At 41.9% G+C, this 20,839-nt stretch overlaps 1 protein-coding gene across 2 annotated transcripts in view; it reads left to right on the top strand.

Moving 5' to 3' along the window:
• Positions 1 to 20,839, top strand: part of SHLD1 (shieldin complex subunit 1) — a 71,772-nt gene that overhangs the window by 15,313 nt on the left and 35,620 nt on the right. For both annotated transcript variants that reach the window (XM_087716882.1, XM_014056466.2), the window contains exon 2: positions 14,238 to 14,396. In XM_087716882.1, the coding sequence (XP_087573008.1) occupies positions 14,240 to 14,396 (157 nt within the window). In that variant the 5' untranslated portion in view covers positions 14,238 to 14,239. The remainder of the gene's footprint in view (positions 1 to 14,237; positions 14,397 to 20,839) is intronic.

The following is a 20,839-nucleotide window of genomic DNA, read 5'->3' as shown; positions in this document are numbered from 1 at the left end:
ATTGAGACTCGGGACAGACGTAGGGTGCTTCCCTCCACAAGTGCCCGTGTGGCCAGAAGGCCACAGCCTTATGGTAGACGGCAGCCCTTTCGGTCTGGGGACTCGGGGTTTACCTCTGCCCCCTATGTCCCCAACTATACCAGGGGGTTCTCCCAGGCACAGGACCGTGGCCAGGACCGAGCCGGGGCCAGAGACAGGGGGCGCCAGCAGAGTCAGGCGCAGAGTAGACGGTCATTCCGAGGAGCGGGCAACCGATCCTTTCGCAGATACCGCTGACTCGCAGGAGGTAGGGCCCATAGGAGGACGTCTCTTGGCCTTCGCCCACCGGTGGGCGGAGCTCACGTCAGACGCCTGGGCCCTTCAAGTAGTGAGTTTGGGTCTCACGCTAGAATTTCTATCCATCCCCCCGAGGAGGTTCATCAGGTGCCCTGTGCCCAGGTGCCCGTCAAAGCGGCACCTTATGGACACCGAGATATCTCATCTTCTCACCATCAGGGCCATAGAACAAGTTCCCAAAGGGCAGGGAGGCCTAGGGTTTTATTCCATCTTGTTCCTAGTACCAAAGAACTCCGGGGGATGGAGGGCAATCCTAGATTTGAAACAGCTCAATCAGTATATCAAATACCAAAAATTCAAAATGCACTCTCTAAAGAGCATATTGGCTTCCATCCGCCAAGGCGACATGATGACTTCCATAGACATCAAAGAAGCGTACCTCCATGTGCCCATTCATCCGGCACATCGGAAGTTCCTGCGGTTTCACTTCAACGGCCGTCATTATCAATACCGGGCCTTGCCATTCGGCCTTTCCTCGGCCCCGCGCACGTTCACCAAGCTTCTGGCAGTATTGGCAGCCTCCCTTCGCTCAATTCCAATACGCATCAATTGTTATTTGGACGACGTGTTGGTGCTGTCGTCCTCTCGAGATCAGGCCCTCCGAGACCTACAGGTCACGATGGACGCATTGCGGGACCATGGCTTTGTCCTCAATCTGCCCAAGAGCCACCTGCGCCCAACCACGTCCCTCCTTCATCTGGGAACCACCATCAACTCGATGTCGTGCGAGGTTTTCCTGTCTCCGGAAAGAAGGCAGAGCATATACCGCCTAGCGCAGCATGCGCTATCCCATCGGCGAGTACCGCTGCTGTCGCTTTCCAAGCTGCTAGGGAAGATGATCTCCTGCATCAGCGTGGTGCCCTGGGCCAGGTTCCATGCGCGTCCTCTCCAGTGGTTCCTGCTGCCCTTCCAAAGAGCGCATACCAGTCATTCCCACATCAAGGTGCAGCTCCCGGGCAAGGCCAGGCGGTCCCTGCATTGGTGGATGTCGTCCAGGCTCCTCAGGGGATGTCCATTCAAGGAGCCGGACCGAGTTCAAGTTACAACGGACGCCAGCTTATTCGGATGGGGGGCCCATGCCCTGGACAAGGTGGCCCAAGGTCGATGGTCGGATCAGGAGCTGGCGAACAGCATAAACTGGCTGGAGTTGCGGGCCATCCGTCTGGCTCTCCTGGAATTTCGGGACATTGTATCTCATCACCATGTGTTAATCCTGACCGACAATGTGGCCTCCAAGGCTCACATCAACCGCCAAGGGGGAACGCAGTCCAGAGCTCTGATGCTGGAAGCGGAAAGGTTGTTCCATTGGGCGGAGCCCAGGCTCTCATCGATTCGGGCGGAGCACATCTCGGGCGAAGCCAACACTCAGGCGGACTGGCTGAGCAGAGCGACTGTGGATCAGGGGGAATGGCAGCTCCACCCCATTCTCTTCCAGGAGCTCTCTCGCCGCTTCGGCCTGCCCGAGGTGGATCTGTTCGCTCACCCGCACAACGCACAACTTCCCCGGTTTTACTCCCGATACCAGGCTCCGGGGGCGGAGGGGGTAGACGCTCTACGCAGCCGTTGGCCGGCCGGCCTTCTCTATGCCTTTCCTCCTCTCCCGATCCTTCCGTCGGTCATTCAGAAGATCTTGACAGAACAGGCGGAGGTGCTGCTGGTCGCTCCAATGTGGCCCAGACGTCCCTGGTACGCAGACCTCGTCCATCTGTCCGTTTCGCGTCCTTGGAGGATCCCGGACGACAAGATTCAGCTCCACCAAGGGACCCTCCGGCACCCGGGCCCTCAGCTGTTGCAGTTAGCCGTGTGGCACGTGAGCGGGAGATGCTAGCGGCCCTCCACTATTCAGAAGAAGTCATCTCTACAATTCAAGCGGCCCGTCGCCCGTCGACTACCCGTATTTACGAAGCTACCTGGCAGGCCTTCTGCCGCTGGTGCCGACGCACCGGGGTCGATCCCATCAAGGCCTCGGTGCCCCAGGTTCTGGATTTCTTGCAGTCCGGCCTCAACAAAGGGTTGGCACCAAACACACTTCGCCGGCAGGTCACAGCCTTGTCGACGGTGGTCGGGGGTGGCCAAGGCCGCTCCTTATCCCAGCACTTGCGAGTTCGAACCTTCCTTAAGGGTGCTTCCAACTTACGACCGCCGACGGTACATCGTTATCCCACGTGGGATTTGACCTTGGTTCTCAGGGCCCTTACAGCTGCCCCCTTTGAGCCCCTACATTCCATCAGCCTCCGCTTGCTGACACTCAAGACGGCCTTCCTGGTGGCCATAACATCGGCCAGGAGGGTGTCGGAGCTAGCAGCCCTTTCGGTTCGTGCAGATCTTTGCATCTTCCACCCGAACAAGGTAGTGCTTCGTTTGGATCCGACCTTTCTTCCAAAGATAAACTCGTTGTTTCACAGAACTCAAGAACTTGTCCTGCCGGACTTTTGTCCTCACCCGTCTCATCCGCGGGAACGTCAGTGGCACCATCTGGATGTGCGCAGGGCTCTTCGTCGCTATGTGAAGCGCACAGCGTCGTTCCGAAGATCGGAGGCCCTGTTCGTCTCCTTCCAGCCATCTTCAATGGGACAGAAGGTGTCCTCCCACACCATCGGCCGATGGTTGAAAGCTTGCATTGCGTTGGCGTATGACACCCACTCCAGACCGGTTCCAAGGCGAATCACTCCTCATTCCACCAGGAGTGCGGCCACCACAGCGGCCTGGGCGACGCAAGCGTCTGTGGAAGAGATTTGCAGGGCGGCCACTTGGGCATCTCCATCGCCTTTTATTCGCCACTACAAGATTGATGTCTTCGCCTCGGCCGAGGCGTCCTTTGGGCGGAGAGTGTTGCAAAGGGTCCTTCCGTCTGCGGAGGAGCCTGACCAGCCTAGCTCCCGCCCTGGGAGTTCATTGCTTTGATATATCCCATGATTGGATTCCCGGAGCAGCACACAGGAGAATGACCGTTGTCTTACCTGAACGGTCCTTCTATGGGTGCTGCGAAGGGAATCCAAACCCGCCCGCAGCTTCGGCTGGTCAGGGCTCCATTTTGACTGTGACTTGTTACTGACTGAACTTGACTCCGTAGTGCCGGATGACTTGCGGCTTGTTGAGGATTGACATAATGCTTCTTCGGTGGACTTCGTAATAAGAACTGGGGAGGAAGCGGAAGTCCAGTCAGAGGAGGCGTAACTTTGATATTTGCATACTCAGTCTCAAGGCTAGAAGGCTAAGTTAACCCATGATTGGATTCCCTTCGCAGCACCCATAGAAGGACCGTTCAGGTAAGACAACGGTCATTCTGGATGAAAAAGATTAATATTTCCATGCCTGTTATCAATATTTGTACTCATCTAGGGTTCAATATATGTGTGAACAAGACTGTATAGTACAAGGTCTCTTGAATGCCTAGAAGAGACTTTGGCTGAATTCAACCTTCATAGCCTATTTTAAAAAGTGCCTATTTTAAAAAGCCTCCAATTACTTTCAAGTAATTAAATAATTATCTTTTTTCCTTCCGTAGGAAGTGGTTATAAATTATATGGAAGTCAGATACATAGGATTTATAATCATTAAAGCTTGACTGAAAACTGTCATAAAAAAACCCAGAACTTTTTTTTCTAATATGAGTGATTCCTGCTTATAACATGTTCATAGCTATTAGCAGTGTCGAAGGTTTTAGAACTGATGTGGAAGCATTATTGTCTTCATTTTAATATACTTTTATTACTTGTTTCTTTTATCTCACCATGGAACGCAGGATATTGATTAAGGGGGGGGGGGAAATCTAGCTCTATCTTCTCATATCTTCCTATCTAGCCAAACTGATGAGCTGCTGTTATTGAACTGTGAGTTTTGGCTAGTTAGGCATATTATCTGTTATGGGGTTGGGCTTTTAAAATTGTGTTCTGCAGAACCCCAACATTCAATGAGAACTTAATGGGGTTCCGTGGGAAGGTAAAAATAACAAGAATTCACTTATGCAGCCAGTGGTTCTGGTACTTTTTATTTGTCGCCGGTTTTTTTTTTACTATCAGGTTTCATAGTCTAAAATGTTTTATACAGTATTATACAGGATAGTTCATTAATGTGATGAATAAACTCTCAGTTTTTGTATTGCTGCTGTGAGCCTGCTTCTTTCGAGCTGTAGCTGAAACAGTGGATCATTCTTTTCTTTGTAGGGGCTGTGGCAATGCATCTCTGTTTCTTTTAGAAAATAAGGATCATTTAAAAAAATTACCAATGCACTTATCTTTACTTGATAAACAGTACATTTGTTTTCATGGTTGTATTTTTGATGGATTTGTTTCTGTCGTATTTTGATGGGAGATTTGCAAATGCTTCAGAAAGGACAGTTGTGTTCATTCTCTTTATTTTGTTCTAATGAAGGTGACCACGTTTCTTAGAAGGGGTGTTTGTGTGACAGCTGTTAAAGCATGCAGCTAATATGTTTCTCCTTGGCTGTTGCCCAGAGAGATTGTTGAAATGTCAGAGTGATCTTTGCAATGTCAGACGAGGGGCCCTTTTAGATCATCAAATCTCACTTAGGCTTCTGCCAGCTCATCTGCTTGCTAACCCCAGATAAATATTTGGGCTAAGTTTTTTAAAAAATTGTTGCTTGTTTTGCTTCTTCTATTCCTGTTCCATTTACTTTAATGGCTAGAAATAATTGAAAGTGCAAATGGACAGGATGTAAACTAGTCTGTAGCTTATTGCATTTATTTACAAATGCTTTCAGCATTCAAACCTTGTAATGCATTTAAATTAAAAATGACAAACTAGGTAAGTACTGAAGCCGAAGGCTTAAAAATTGTTAAAATCTAGGATTCCTGATATTCCTTTGAGTCTCATTCTTGTGATAAGCTCACATTCTTTTTGGCCTGAATGAGCACAATTTATCAGTTGTTTTTCTCAGCACTATTGTGTCTCATTGAAAAATGAGACCTGGATCCCTTTTTGGAAGTTAATTTGCCATAACATAAAGAGTATTTTTCTTCATCCAGAAAGAACAATTTGGTTTTTCCTCTTCCAGGCTCTTTCATATGGAAGTTCAAGGATCTTAACCTTGCTTTTGCTATGTAGATCTGGTAACCAGATATGTAATATGAAAACAGATAATATGAAGCTAATTACTGAGTATCATGCAAAGAAGGGTAAGTCAGCAGCCTTCCATAAAAAGAGTAGGAAACAAATCAATGTCATAAAAGTTGTAAAAAAATGTAATTGGTGACAGAATAGATTTTGAGTACAATATTGGAATTGCTTATCACATTAACACATAATTTCAAGTTAAAAGTGCATTGAAATGTAAAGTCTCCTATATAAAGTTATATATAAAGATTTTCAAATATGTTCAGCGTTCAATTAATAAATTCAGTTCAGCTTTTGTTTTACCAAACAGCTTCAGATCATCTATGTACAAAATTTTCAGTCCTTTCTTTGCAAGTTTGTATCCATAGTTCATCTTCTTCAAAATGATTGTCAGTGGTAGCATTGAAAGTATAAAAAGTAGGGGTGAAAGGGAATCGCCCTGGAAAATGCCTCATTTAATTTCAGCTTCACCCAGTACTTCTTCATTAGCTATAAGCTTCATTTTCCAGAGGTTCATTGAAGTTTCCATGAATTTTTGTATGTTGCTGCTGATGCCAAAGATTTTCAGGCATTTTTTGATCCAGCTATGGGGAACTGAATCAAATGCTTTCTTATAGTCTATCCAAGCCATGAACAGGATGGTTCGTCTTTTCTTTGAATTCTTTAGGATTAGTCTGTCAATCAGCAGTTGGTCCTTTGTTCCTCTTGAATTTTTGCAGCATCCTTTCTGTTCTACAGGAAGCAAGTTATTTCTTTCCAAGTACCCATAAATTTGGTTTGCAATGATACCAGTAAGAAGTTTGTATGTTGTTGGCAAACAGGTGATTGGCCTATAGTTTTCAGGATCCTTTCCTTTTTCTTTATCTTTTTGAATCAAAAATGTCCTTCCAGTTGTCATCCATTCATCATTTTCAGGTGTTTTTAAGGTCTGATTCATTTGGGCTGGCAATCTTTTGTGCACGCTTTTAACCAGAAGCCATGTAACCCATCTGGTCCAGGTGCACTCCAGTTCTTCATTTTTCTTGACTGTCTTTGTACCATTTCTTTTGTTATTTTCACATCTTCCATTTTATGCACTTTAATAGAATCCTCAATCTGTTTGATCCATTTTGCATTTCTGTTGTGGTTCTTGTTGTTTTCCCACAAATTCTTCCAGAATTTCAGAGCTTTCTCTTTATCAGACTTTTCATTTGTTGTTACTCCATCTCCATTTTCTAAGTTCTTATAAAACTTGAACATTAAAAAATGCATCACAAATGCCACTGACTGGTGCTAATGGTTGAAACAGGTTGCTGCCAGCGTTCTAGGTAACAACCAAGTACCTTCTAAAATATTTATTGCAGGAAGCTGCAATTTGTTGGTGTATCTTATAAAATTCTTGGACATGGTACCAAGTGCCCCGATGACAATGGGTATCACTATTACATGTTTCATCCATAATTGGGTAGTTTCGATGGCCAGGTCATGGTATTTCATGATTTTTTCCTCCTCCTCCTCCTCCTCCTCTTCTGTTATTGTTGTTGTTTTGCATGTATCTTCTCTAAGCAGTAGGCGAGGGAGTGCTATTATTTGATGAAGAATGGTAGTTTTTTAAGGGGAAAGAAAGATTGGCTGGAGTGTTTTTAAGAATAGGCCACTTTGGACCAAACATGTTCATTGGTGATAGAATACTGACCATAAAAGTAAAGTAGAAAACCAGAACTATGCACAGTCCATAGAGGAAGACTAGAATGAAAAATCTACAATGTTGAAAAGGAAGAGTTCCACATATTGTGCTGAGGACCCATATACTGTATTCCTGCTTATCCAAACAAGTGAGTAATTCATTTCATTTCATTTTCATTTTCATTTATTTGTATGCCGCCCTTTTCCCTAAAGGGACTTAGGGCAGCTCACAACTCAAAGGGAGGGAGAAACAAACAAAGTTACAAAAAAACATAAAACCATACATAGTTTAAAAAAGCACAACAATCATACCATTCGAAGTGGGGCAGCGAGTCTTTAGCCCCAGGCCTGTTGGAACAGCCAAGTTTTAAGGGCTATGCGGAAGGCCTGGAGGGTGGTGAGGGTACGTAATACATGAGAAGAACACATCCTAAACTGTTAGCAATAGATCTGTATTCCTGGAAAAAGAACAGCGTTCATTTGATGAGACCATCTGTTGATTGCTGTAAAGGTTTGACCTGCATTTTTAGGACAGCCATTAAAATATCTCTCTGGTAAGAGTCATGGTGACTTGCTGCATGAAATCCTTTGCCCACAAATGACGATCATTGCTGCTCCGACTAGGTTTTAGTGCTAGGAAATTTAATAAAATAAAGATTAATAAAATAAAAATAAACACTTTCTTCCAAGGATTTGTTGCTTCTCCTTATACAATCTTTTCAACCTTCCGTCTTAAACACTTCCATGGGATTTTTTTTAAAGATTAGCTTAAATTTAGCTAGGTGCAATCAAGCTTTATTTCTAATGCACTTTTAATGGGTTACGTTTAAAGATGCTCTGGGATTTTTTTTGAAATTTATTCATAGAATAGCCTCTGTTGGAAAGTTCAGTTGCAACGTCCTGATTAGCCTTAAAGAAGATTGTCTCTGGGTCTTTATTTATTTATTTATTTATTTATTTAATTAATTAGTTTGTATGCTGCCTATTCTCTAGAGACTCAGGGCGGCTTACAAGTAAAAAAGGGAAGGGGAAGACATACAAAAAGAAAACAACATTAAAAGGTCCACAACATTCACACTTAGGATGGGGCTGGACAAAGTCAACAGCCCCAGGCCTGCCAGAACAGCCAGGTCTTGCTCGCTTTGCGGAAGGCCGGAAGGGTAGTAAGGGTCCGGATCTCAACGGGGAGATCGTTCCATAGGGCTGGAGCAGCTACAGAGAAGGCCCTCCCCTGGGGAGTTGCCAGCCAACATTGACCGGCAGATGGAATCCGGAGGAGGCCTAGTCTGTGCGATCTTATAGGCTTCTGGGAGATAATTGGCAGGAGGCGGTCTCTCAGTAGCCAGGTCCGATACCATGCAGGTCTTTGGGGGAATGCCACTCCATTAGGCTGGAGCATGAGCTAAAAAACAGAGTTTTGATTCCTTCTCCCCTAATTTCACTTTTGTGGGATCCTTACCCATCCGGCTGAGGACAAACACACTGGATTGGTTGGTTCTACCTGAGGGAGGTAATCCTGCAGTACCCACGTACTAAGCCCTAAAACGCTTTATAGATTAATCATTGCACCTTGTAGTCATAAATTTATTGGAAGCCACCACAAGACTTGTGTTTTATGATAAAGAAGGTATTCTTCCCGCCCTCCCAAACCCCACCAGAGGGTTACTATTTTTCATACTTATTTTAGAAAAAAAATACATGGAACAAATTACGATGAAGAGCCGAGGTGGTGCAGTGGTTAGAGTGCAGTACTGCAGGCTACTTCAGCTGACTGCTAGCTGCAGTTCGGCAGTTCAAATCTCACTGGCTTAAGGTTGACTCAGCCTTCGATCCTTCCAAGATGGGTAAAATGAAGAGCCAGATTGTTGTGGGCAATAGGCTGACTCTGTAAACCTCTTAGAGAGGGCTGTGAAAACACTATGAAGCGGTATATAAGTGCTATTGCTATTATGAATTAGAGTAGCAATTAGAGTAAGCTTTCTAGGAAGACCAACTTAGAAAATTACATTAATCACAAAAGAGCCATTGCAAAAAGTTTGTTTCATTCTTATTAGAATTAAACATCTGTATTATATTTATAACTAAGAATTAGTGTCTAAATATATTATATTCTTGTCTTGTGCTGTGTCTTTTTGTTCATAAGTCTGAGATCGGGAACTATCAGTGATTTATCTTCGTAGTCCACTGGTTGGCTGGTTTCTTGTTAATAGGCTGACTTCTCTCCCTCTTGGAAACAAAAATCTAATGTTATTAAATGCATTTTCCATGATTCCATATTTAAATTGTATATAGATCTCGTGGAATGTTTTGCCCATCTTAAGAAGCTGATACAGTAATGAAAGATATTTAAATGACAAATCATAGTCAGAATTGGTTCAAGCCATTAGGGAGCCTGGGTGAAAAATATTTTCCCCCTCCCCATTTTATGTAGAAAGAGCTAAACAGGCATGTACTGAAATAAAATATGGGGATAGGATGGGGTCTCACCTGCTGCATCTCAGATGCAGAACAAATCAGAGGAATAAAGCAGGTATTGTGGAATAGGTAGATCTATTGTTCAGTTTTTGATTTTTCCTCCACTTAGGGCTGGGCATGCCATGACTTCGTGGCAGAAAACTAGCTTTGGTTGTATTCAGTCCTAGGATACAATCTTTAGTCTTTTTAATTAAAAAGAACTTGGTGTATATATATATATATATATATATATATATATATATATATATATATATATATATATATATATATATATATATATATATATATATATATATATATATATATATATATATATATATATATATATATATATATATATATATATATATATATATATATATATATATATATATATATATATTCATTTTACTCACTAACTGTAGGGTGGAGATGGCTGAATATGTTTCCAGCCTGAGTGTCTGTTTTGATACTTAAAGGGTTGTAATTTTCCTAGTTGAACATAAAACATATGCTTGAACGGGATCAGGGAATCATTGCTTTCAGCTTTTCAAGAATGAATATGTGAGTGATATATTCCAAACATGAAAATCATTGCCTTTGTGGTTTGTTTGTTTGCTTGTTTGTTTTTTGTAGACTGCCTTTATTATTTTTATAAATAATTCAAGGGGGGAAACCCACACAGTATTCTTTCCTTCTCCTATTTTCCCAAAGCAACCATCTTGTGAGGTGAGTTGGGCTCAGAGAGAGTGACTGGCCCAAAGTCACCTAGCTTTCGTGGCTAAGATGGGATTTGAACTCAGGGTCTTCCAATTCCTGGCCTAGTGTCTTAACCATTAGACCAGCTACAAATGTGCTATGATTTTAGGTTTTAGGACACAAGGATTCAGTGTTAAATGAACCAGTGGTTGTGATTGGGAAATTAGATTGGGATAGCAAGACCAGATTTTCAAGATATTATCCTTAAAAAAATGTTTTGTAAGTCTTTGTACCAGTGGTGGGTTTCAAAAATTGTTTGAACCTACTCTGTGGGTGTGGCCTCCTTTGTGGGAGTGGCTTGTCGCCCATGTGACCAGATGGGAGTGGCTTGCCGCCCATGTGACCGGATATGAAGATGCTGACGACACTTGTCAGAACCACCTTAAATTACCTCACACACAGAACTGGCATGCATAAGAATAGGATGTAAACTTGTTTTTTAAAAGGCATCTTTGGTTTAAAACAACTTTAACACATGCAATGTTCTGATTGCACCACAAACGCAGTAGTCATCCTTACCTTTCACAGAGGCACTGAGTTCAATGTTCCCTCTAATTTTTTTTCAGTGTGAGCGGAAAAGTATAGTGTTTGAGCGGCACATTTTCATGCCTGAGCACCTGAATTTTTTTCACAGATGTCACCTAAGACAACAACGAAATCAGTATTATTTGAAACTCAAAGTTATGTTTATTCAAGGTACCCGCTTAATTAAAAGTGTTATATAATATCAGTATCACTTAACAACGGTCCTGCTTAGCAACCAAAATGTTGGCTCAGAAACTCTGGCATTGAAGCGTGCAAGTCTTAAAGCTGTCAAGTTACAAGACCCTCGCACCCCTAACCCTTTAGGAAAAAAACCCCAGGGGTCTTCAAACCTGACAGCTTTAAGCCTTGTGGACTTCAACTCCCAGAATTCCTCCTCCAGTCATGTTGCAGCAACGTCATCTGCGTGGATCTGCTCCATCTTCGGTTTTTTCACAGGAGGCAGGGCTGCTGCTGAAGATGCCAACGAGCTCCCGCCGCCACTAGAATATGCATTTGTTTAGCATGACATAGAATAGTCTTTCAACCAGAAGTATGGAATAAAAGAGAGACTGATAAATATTAAAAAAAATAAAACCAAAAAGCAGCTATTATTTGAGTTCTAGATAAACATTTAGTTCAGAAGAGATTAGAATAGAACAGAGAAAGAATAGAATATAGAGAATACAATAGAAATAGAATTGGAAGGGACCTTGGAGGTCTTCTAGTCCAACCCCCTGCCTAGGCAGGAAACCCTACACTACTTAAGACAAACGGTTATCCAAAATCTTCTTTAAAACTTCCAGTGTTGGAGCATTCCCAACTTCTGGAGGCAAGTTGGTCCATTGGTTAATTGTTCTCACTGTCAGGAAATTTATCCTTAGTTCTAGGTTGCTTCTCTCCTTGATTAGTTTCCATCCATTGCTTCTTGTCCAGCCTTCAGGTGCCTTGGAGAATAGTTTGACTCCCTCTTCTTTGGAGCAACCCTGGGCCCTGAGATATTGGAAGACTGCTATCATGTCTCCCCTAGTCCTTCTTTTCATCAAACTGGACATACCCAGTTCCTACAACCGTTCTTTATATGTCAATATCATTTAGACAAAGTTGATCCCCTTATTCTCCACTCCAGAACCTTGGAGTTTGAAGTTCTTTGGTTCTCTTCTCCCACCCTCTGTGTTCCCACGAGGGGATTAGCATCATAGCTCAACTGCCCCCCTCCCACCCATAAAGACCAGGAGAGCATCGCTGCGCATAGCCAAATGCTACCATAGCAACTATGGCGTTGTCTGATGTCTTTCTTGCACGCTAAGATGGACTGACGGGGTGAAGCATAGCTTGCATTGTCCCTACTAGTGTGGATTCTTTTCCCAGCCTTGGTCACTTTACGAGGGGTGGACTTCAGTTCCCAGAATTCTTCAGCCAGGGAAATTCTGGGAGCTGAAGTCCTCCGTCTCTCCCTTATTCCTGTTTCCTTTTCCTTCATTATATTCAATTGTTTCAATATTAAGTGTAATTCTTCCTTCCTAACATTTTTCCACTTTTTCCCTTATATTCTTTTCCATTTCAACATTGTCTTTGTTCCTTCCATTCTTTCTTCCTTCTTTCAATCCTTCCAATATTTTTTCCTTCATTCCCTTGTCTGTTTCAATATTAAGTACATTTCTTCCTTTCTTCCTATACTTTTTTCCATTTTCTTCCTTATATTCTTTTCCATTTCAACATTGTCTTCCTTTTTTCCTTCCTTCCTTCCTATACGTCTTTCCATTTTCTTCCTTATATTATCTTTTCTGTTTCAACAGTCTTTGTTTCTTTCTTTCTTCCTTCCTTCCCTTCCTATACTTCTTCTTTCATTCATTATATTTTCTTTTCCATTTCAATATTAAGTGTAATTCTTTGTTCCTCCTTCCTTCTTTCAATCCTTCCAATACTTTTTCCTTCATTCTCTTTTCCTTCAATATTAAGTGCAATTCCTTCCTTCCTTCCTTCCTTCCTAAGTTATTTCCATTTTCTTCCTTATATAATATTTTCTGTTTCAACATAAAGTGCCTTCCTTCCTTCCCTCCCTCCCATCCCTTTCTTTATGTTTTCTTCATGCTTTCTTTTTTTTCCTCTGCTCTTTTTAAATCCCCCCCCTTCTTCTCCTCCTCTACATTTAGGTTGGATTAGTTTGTACAATGGTCATCAAACTTCTGAAGTAAAAATAAATAAATAAATCATATTTAAGAAGAAGAAGAAAAAGGAAGACGTTTTTAGTTAAGTCAAACGTTTTAATAAAAGTTTCATCTTTTAAGATTTGTCCAACACATCCAATTGTAACCTTAACAGTACAGAATATCACCCCAGCTGCTAAAGGTTCAACCAGTCTGAGAACCATTGAAAAGACAACAGTGCAAAATCCAAAAGACACAACTTCCTCACCGCCATTGCTTTGGTACCAAATCTTTGAGGAAGGGGCTCCAGAAAGAAGGAGGAGGAGGAGGAGGAGGAGGAGGAGGAGGAGGAGGGAACCAAAGAGAGCTTTTACCGAGTCTGCGCCCCACAGCCAGGACCGTCCTGGCGCCTCAAGCCGCGTTTCTTCCCCGCAAAGCCCTTCGGGCAACCCGAGAGTTCCTTTTGGCGCCAGAAGGGCTTTGCAGGAAGAAACGCCGCGTTTCTTCCTGCAAAGCCCTTCTGGCGTCAAGCGGAACTCTCGGGTTGCCCGAAGGGCTTTGCGGGGAAGAAACGCGGCTTGAGGGGCGCAAGGACAGTCCTGGCTGTGGGGCGCAGACTCGGTAAAAGCTCTCTTTAGTTCCCTCCTCCTCCCCCTCCTTCCACAGTTTGAGTGACGCTGCCGCCAGGCTGAGAGCTGCCGCTGAAACAAGTTTGGGAAGGTCCTTTGCGGGCGGCCAGTTCTAGCCGCCTGCAAAGGACTCCCCCACGTTTGCTTTGAAAGAAACGTCTGCGCGGGAGTTAGAAACCTCTGCGCGGGGGTTTCTTGCCATGTGCGCGGCCGCGCGGCCGCGCACCTTAGAGGGAACAGTGACTGAGTTTTATAAATATGAGCTTGATAGTGTAGGATAATCATATCCAAGGACAAATGGTGGGTTTCAAAAAAATTTGGAACCTCTTCTGTAGGTGTGGCCTGCTTTCCGGGTCCACTGGTGGGACCTCTTCTAACCGGTTCGGTAGATTTGATGAACCGGTTCTACCGAATAGGTGCGAACTGGTAGGAACCCACCTCTGCTTTGTACCCATGGTTTGATAATAGATATTGAACTTACAGTTACCGATTTGTTAAATATCTGCAATTTTTTTGTTTGTTGAAGCGTTTTCAGTGTGATTTGTTTTAATCTGTGATGTTAGTGCATTCAAGCACTTTGATACCAAACCCGGAAAATGAGATAGACTTTTCAAAATAAAACGAAACTCTTTGGTCTTTGCTTCAGTGATGGAACGGAATGAATGTCAAAGAGCCTCAAGTTCCGAATCTGAGGGAAGCAGCCTGCTGGACTTGCCTGATGACATAACTCCAGAAAGCTTTCTATTGAAGCCGAACCCTGGGGAAGATAAAGCATTTGATTTAACGCTACCAGCAGTTGATGCAGGTAAAAGCTTGTTGCTATTCTTGCACTCACTTAAAGGTGACCCAGGCAAAAGAAGCGGCTTGTGCCTACAAGTCTAGGGGGAAAAATTCCAATTAAAAGTAGGAACTCATGGGCATATGTCGCTATCCGCCTCATTAAGCATTGATCTCACGGTAGTTTTTAGTTCAGGCTTCAGCATTAGCAGCATTGTCCAGAATGATGTTGTCTTTCACAAACTCCCACGCTGGCTTGAGAGCAACCTCGTTGTCGCTGTCTTTCAGCAGGCTGTTTTTACCTGTGTAATTCTATCATTTCAGTATTTCTCAGAAGGGGCTGTTTTGTCTGTGTGCTCTGGGTAACTAATATTACTTGCAGTTTAAAAATGAGTTTTAGAACATAATAACATTTGGAAATAAGCGGAAGCATAACAAACAAATGACCATATGCTCTCTCAACTATTGGCTTGCTAAAAACAATCGTGCTTTTTTGAAGTGCGGGGGGAAGTAGAATATTGATACTGGTTGGGTTCCCACATCACATAACACATTAAAAAAAAAAGGAAGATTTCAACAGCTTGCTGTATAAAAAGGGGAAATGTGCTTGATTCCGCAATACTCAGGCATATTAGTCTCTGTCCTTGTTCACATCTGTCAATTCCTTTTTTTAAAAGGAAAGTTGAACAACAGCAATCTGTTGTCAACACTTCTGAATAAACAAAATCTAGAGCCAACAATGGCTGGGGTTCACACAGCACACAAAAGCAAAGGCATATTTTTTCCGTGACTTAATATATCGTGTAAACCCAGCTGCGGTAGTTTGTAAATCAAGGGGCTATGTTTCAGAGTATTCATTATTTGTGATTTATTCACTAAACTTTGGCTAAATAAACAAGACCTTAGTCAACCTATAGTCGCCTTTCTCCAATCTGTTGGCCTTTTGGAATGGTGGAGTTAATGTCCAACACACCCTCCAAAATGAAAGAAAAGTGAGACAACAATAGTATATTGGTGGGGCAGATTTTAAAGTCGCATTGCATCGCATTGCATCATGCAGTGTTAGTTTACAATTTTAAAAAAGTGTCAAAATTGTTTGTCGACTTCATGTTTATCTAGGCAGAGTAAATGACATAATTGCCTTCTGTCTCTTAAACTCCTAATATAGGGTTTGTGGGTTGGGTTTATTACTGTGTATTAGACCTCAATAAGTCGTAAGTTAAGATTATTATGGTAGGTTTTGTATAAAACCAACATAGCATCATAACTTTCTTCAAAATTGTTCTAGAAGTTAAACGTATGGTATCAAAAGAAAATTGTTTTCTTTCTCTGTGCTCTATTGTTGACTCTTATAAATGATTCAGGCCTCTCTTGCCCCGGGAGTACAGAATTCTACACTTTCTTTATATGCGATTTTTATATTATGAATTGCTGTATCCGATGACATTGTATTGTTAATATAATTTCATGTATTATGTAATTCCTTCACAAAGGGTTTTCTTCATAGGAGTTAAGATGCTGCACTTTGTATCTTGCACTATTTAACATTAATAATCCTGTTTCCCTTCTTTAATTTGTATAATGTCTTTAAATCTTCCTATTGAACAGGTTTTTCCTGAAGCTGAGTTAGTTCTGAAATGTTATACGTAAGAAGAAATTTGTGACATTACTGCTCAGATCTCCAGTTGCAGATTATGCATTCTAAATTCTGATTCCTTGCTCCACCATTAGGAACTAACAGAACATAATAACAGAGTTGGAAAGGACCTTAGAGGTCTTCTAGTCCAACCCCCTGCTCAAGCAGGAGACCCTATATAATTCCAGACAAGTGTCCGTCCAATCTCTTCTTAAAAGCCTCCAGGGATGGAGCATCTACAACAGGGGTGTCAAACTCATATCGTCACGTGACGTATCGTGACTTTCCCCCCTCCTTTGCTAAACCAGGCATGGGCATGGCCAGTGTGTGACGCATCTCGGCCACAAGTTTGATAGCCCTGATTTATAATTTCTGAAGCTGTTTGGTTGATTAATTGTTCCCACTGTTAGAAAATTTCTCCTTAACTCTTAGGTTGCTTCTATCTTTGCTTAGTTAAGAGGGAAGTTAGAGTATTGTCTCTACCAGCACTTCTATTACAGCTTTAACTGGCGTTAAAAGAATATGTTTGTCAATATTTGTTTCCATAGTTCTCTTGGAAAAGAAATAATGGGTGGATTACAGCAAATGATTGCATTGCTTATTATTAGTGCTTTCTTTTCTATTATAAATGTGCAAACATCTAATAATTTTGTCTAAATATGCCAGAAATGCTTTATTTTCTGGCAAAAAAATTACTGCGGCAGAGTTCCAGAGGAAGAAATAGTGGACTAAAAATCACTCTGTAAAAAGAAAAGCTGACAACCATGGAAAAGAGCTAGTGACTGGCTCTTCATGACAGCTCTCCCAGATAAATCAGACATGAAACGTGACTAGGATTAATTTTATTATATTATAAGCTACATTAACAGAATCTTGTAAGTCTGAAAGTGCAGGTGGCCTTTTAATGTTTGAACCATTCGGACATGTAATTCCTAAGTTTCTTTCCCTGACCTTTAAGCCATTGGTTGCTTCTGCCTGTTGTCTGATTCTTTCTCGGCAGCAACTTTTCCTCTCATTCCCCAAGGTCATCCATAAATTCCATTACACTTCAGACTCTCTCTGGACAGGGAGGGGATGGAAGATTGCCTGTATGCATGCCAAAGAGTTATTGCTCCCATGGAGACAACAAGACAGCAATTTCCGATAGGTTTTGAGCATTGGAGACCATGGGAATAGGCATCTTGCTCACAACCACAGTCAACATCTTTTAAAGGACGCTATGTTCACAAACCGTGGCACGACAAAACCGCGCTCGACTAAAGCGCGCCCGATAAATCGCGTCGCTGACGTCATCAACAGGGCGACAACAGCGAGCGCGGAGAAAGAAGGGCGCTTTAAATAGCGCTTTAAAAGCAAGCCGATTCAAGTTAAGGTAAGGGTTAGGTTTAGGGTTAGCTTTAGGGTTAGCTTTAGGGTTAGGTTAAGGGTTAGGGTTAGGTTTAGAGTTAGGTTAAGGGTTAGGGTTAGGTTTAGGGTTAGGTTAAGGGTTAGGTTTAGGATTAGGTTTAGGGGGGTTAGGCTTAGGTTTAGAGGTTAATTTTAGGTTTAGCGTTTACAGCGTGCTTCTGTCTCCGCGCTGTTGTCGCCCTGTGATGACGTCAGCTACGCGGTTTCGTCGAGCGCGCTTTAGTCGAACACGGTTTTGTGGTGGAACCTTCACAAACTTCATTTTTTAATCATGTTCAGAAATTTCTCATTTTGAAAACATCAAGTGAGTTTTCCTTCAATCCTTCATGAAAAAGCAATTAATCATAAGTTTAACAGTTTAAAAAATGAAATGGTAGATAAGGTAAATAAGACTTTGATCCTAGTAAGTTATAAACAGTTTAAGCATTTGGAATAGGATTTTAGAATTAATTATGAAGAAACCTTCCTGTGGGAAATAGATTCATTTGGACTTTAGTATGGCAAAATAAAAATCAGAATTTAAAAAGTTGGACACTAGATGGAACTAAAGATTTTAGTTAAAGGAGAAACTATTCAAGCCTGATTAACAGTTTCGGTAATCTGCTGGGGCGTATGAAATGACCCAAAATATTATAACGCTGAAAATACTGAAGGACACTTTTGAAAAACAGAATAAAAAACGGGTATCAATAATGTCAGTAACAATGTTTTTCTTGGTCTTTTGAAAAACAGAATCAGAATGTCAGTAAATAATGTTTTCTTGGTCATCTTCCATATGGATTATTGCAATACACTCTACATGGGCGATCTTTGAAAATATCCACAAGCTGCAACTGATGTTGCATGCGGCAACACAAGCAATTTTAAGCACCCTTAGAGTTGTGCATGCAACACCTCTGCTACATGAGCAGCATTGGAAGCCAGTTTGCTTCTGGGTCCAATTCAAGGTGTTTATAATCATCTTTAAAGCCGTTGATGCATGGGACCAGGTTATTTAAGGGAACTGTCTTCTCCTAATCACAACATCCTGTCTAACACAGGCAGGAGAGATATGTTGCATGCATTGAAGAATCTTGACTGATGGGATCTAGGAAGAGAACCTTCTCTGTTGTTTCCCATGCTACCTGGAACATCTTACCCCTAGAAATGAGGTGGGCTCCCAGTCTTCTGGCCTTCAAAATGATGTTCTGTCAATTTTCATTGGGGTCAGGGAGTGCTATGCATACCTGAGTTGGTTGGCATTGAAGGCGTTTTCTCTACCTTTTAAATTTTTTAACTCTTTAATTTTTAAAATTCTGCTTTTAACTTTATTGTTATTTATATTTCTAAAGTATGGGATGTTTGTAGTATTGTAAACCTCCCAGAATAGTTTAGGTGAGGTATGCAGGACATGTGATGAGTGAATAAATATTATTTTCTTCTTCATCATCACATTCTTACTTTTCTTCTATTTTCTGTTTTTTCTTCTCTGTATATTCCACATTTTCTTTTAGTTTGTTTTAGATTTTACTATTGTAATAATTTTTTTAATAAAAATTATAAACATAAAAAATAAATTTATTGTGGCAAGGCAGTTAGTCCTCAGGTAAGGGCAGTTTGCAACACCTTGAAATAATTCAGAAAAATTACTTCAGAGCATATGGGGTGCTATGAGATCCTGCTTCTGTAACATGGTCTGAAGCACCTTTAGACAGCTTCATGATGCATTGGGACCAACATTATCCTCTCTGTCCTCTTATTGGCTGGGTTTGGGCATTCACATAACCTCCATCAGCCTTGCCAAGTAGATCACACATGACCAGATAAATTGATACACAGCCAGATAAGCTAATTTTACTTTATTGTAAAGCTGCATTAACAGAACCCTACAATTCTGAAAGGACAATTCTCCCATTGTCTCCTTTACAGCCCAAGAAACTAGGGAGGGTCTCTACTGAGCCTCTTATCCAGTGGTGGGATCCTACTGGTTTAACAACTGGTTTGGTGATTGCGTGCTTTGCATGTGTGCACAGTTTGGAGAAAATTTACCTTCAGCATTACTGCTGGGGAGGAAAACAGCTGAGGTGCAACAAACTGCTTTGCTGCGCAACTCAGCTGAGAAGATATAGGTAAGTAAAACGCAGGGGCGGGCGGGCCCACTTGATCGTCAGAGCAAACCGGTTCACTCCCAGCTGATTATTGGAGCTACCAGTTCTCCCGAACCAGTCCCGTAGAATCTCACCTCTGCTTTTGTCCCATCCATTGTTTACCTGTGGGCTATGCTCACTCTTATTTGACTGTTCCCTAGACAACATCTTTTTTCATCCCATCTTCCAATGACTTTTCCCACATATCTTTACATCCGTACCTCCCACCCACCTTGCCAAGCCCAAATAAGAACATCCTGTGAAGAGGGCCACCGACTCTCAGGAGTTTTTAGAATATTTCACTCAGAAACATTGTTTTTGTGGGAGCATAATTTTGGGGGCATTAAAATAATTAGATTCTTTCTGTTTTGCTTAGTGCATTTGTGGCGAGCTGATTCTGCTGTTTGGGTTGAAGGCTTGTTTAGCAGCTCACCTGCCGCTAATTGTGATGGCAAATTGAAAAAGCAGGCACATGAAGTTCTGTATGGCAAAAATGGTGGTAGATTGGTTGAAGAGGAAGAGTTTCCATGCAAGAAACTTGCAAACTGATTCTCTTTGGAAATATGGTGATCAATGGATGTGAATACAGTATTCAACAGTAAATTCTATCACCAAGCAATTTTTGGGTCTGCAGGACAGGTCAGTGTTGCTCAGAATAGCTAATGCCGACAAGAGGAATCCTTCAGGAATATGAGCAAGTCTCTGTGTGTGATTAATGTGTATAAACTGTGGCAGTTTTGGTGCTTTCCTAATTCCATTATTGGTTTCAACCTAACGTGTTCATGTACTCTACAAACATGATAAAGTGGGAAAGCAACATTAGCTAAATCTCAGCTGTATTATTGCAATATTACTGGAGCAGATAAATGGTTATTATGGGTATCTTCTTGGATTTCTACTCTATCAGTTTGTTTTAATAAATTAATGAGGCCATTGTGTGATTATATTCTAATCTATAAGCAAGAAGAAAAGTTCAATGCTATGGATTGTTTAAAGGTCCAGCTGTTAGAAGCAATCAGACTGAAAGATAATTAGCTATCATTGTTCTCCAAGAAGCATTCATAACATTGCTTTGGTTTGGAATAGATCTTTCTTTCCTGTTTTGGAAACCAGCAAATCCATAGAGATAAACTCTTGTTTCTTTTTGGTATGTGTAATAGGCCGTGTTCACAAGACAAGCTGAATTAAGAAGCTTGGTTAATGGGTTTACATTTGTTCTCATTTACCGCTAACTCTCTGGTCATGTGTTAAATTTGTGACAACTGTTGCTTTATGTACAGAATTTATTTTTTGCTTAATGTA

Source organism: Thamnophis sirtalis, unplaced genomic scaffold (genome assembly GCF_051295495.1).
Source record: "Thamnophis sirtalis isolate CommonGarterSnake01/CBP01778 unplaced genomic scaffold, rThaSir2_p1.2 scaffold_5, whole genome shotgun sequence".
NCBI lineage: Eukaryota > Metazoa > Chordata > Lepidosauria > Squamata > Natricidae > Thamnophis > Thamnophis sirtalis.
The sequence above is the reverse complement of the archived record's forward strand: the minus strand, read 5'-3'. Positions and strand labels throughout refer to the sequence as shown.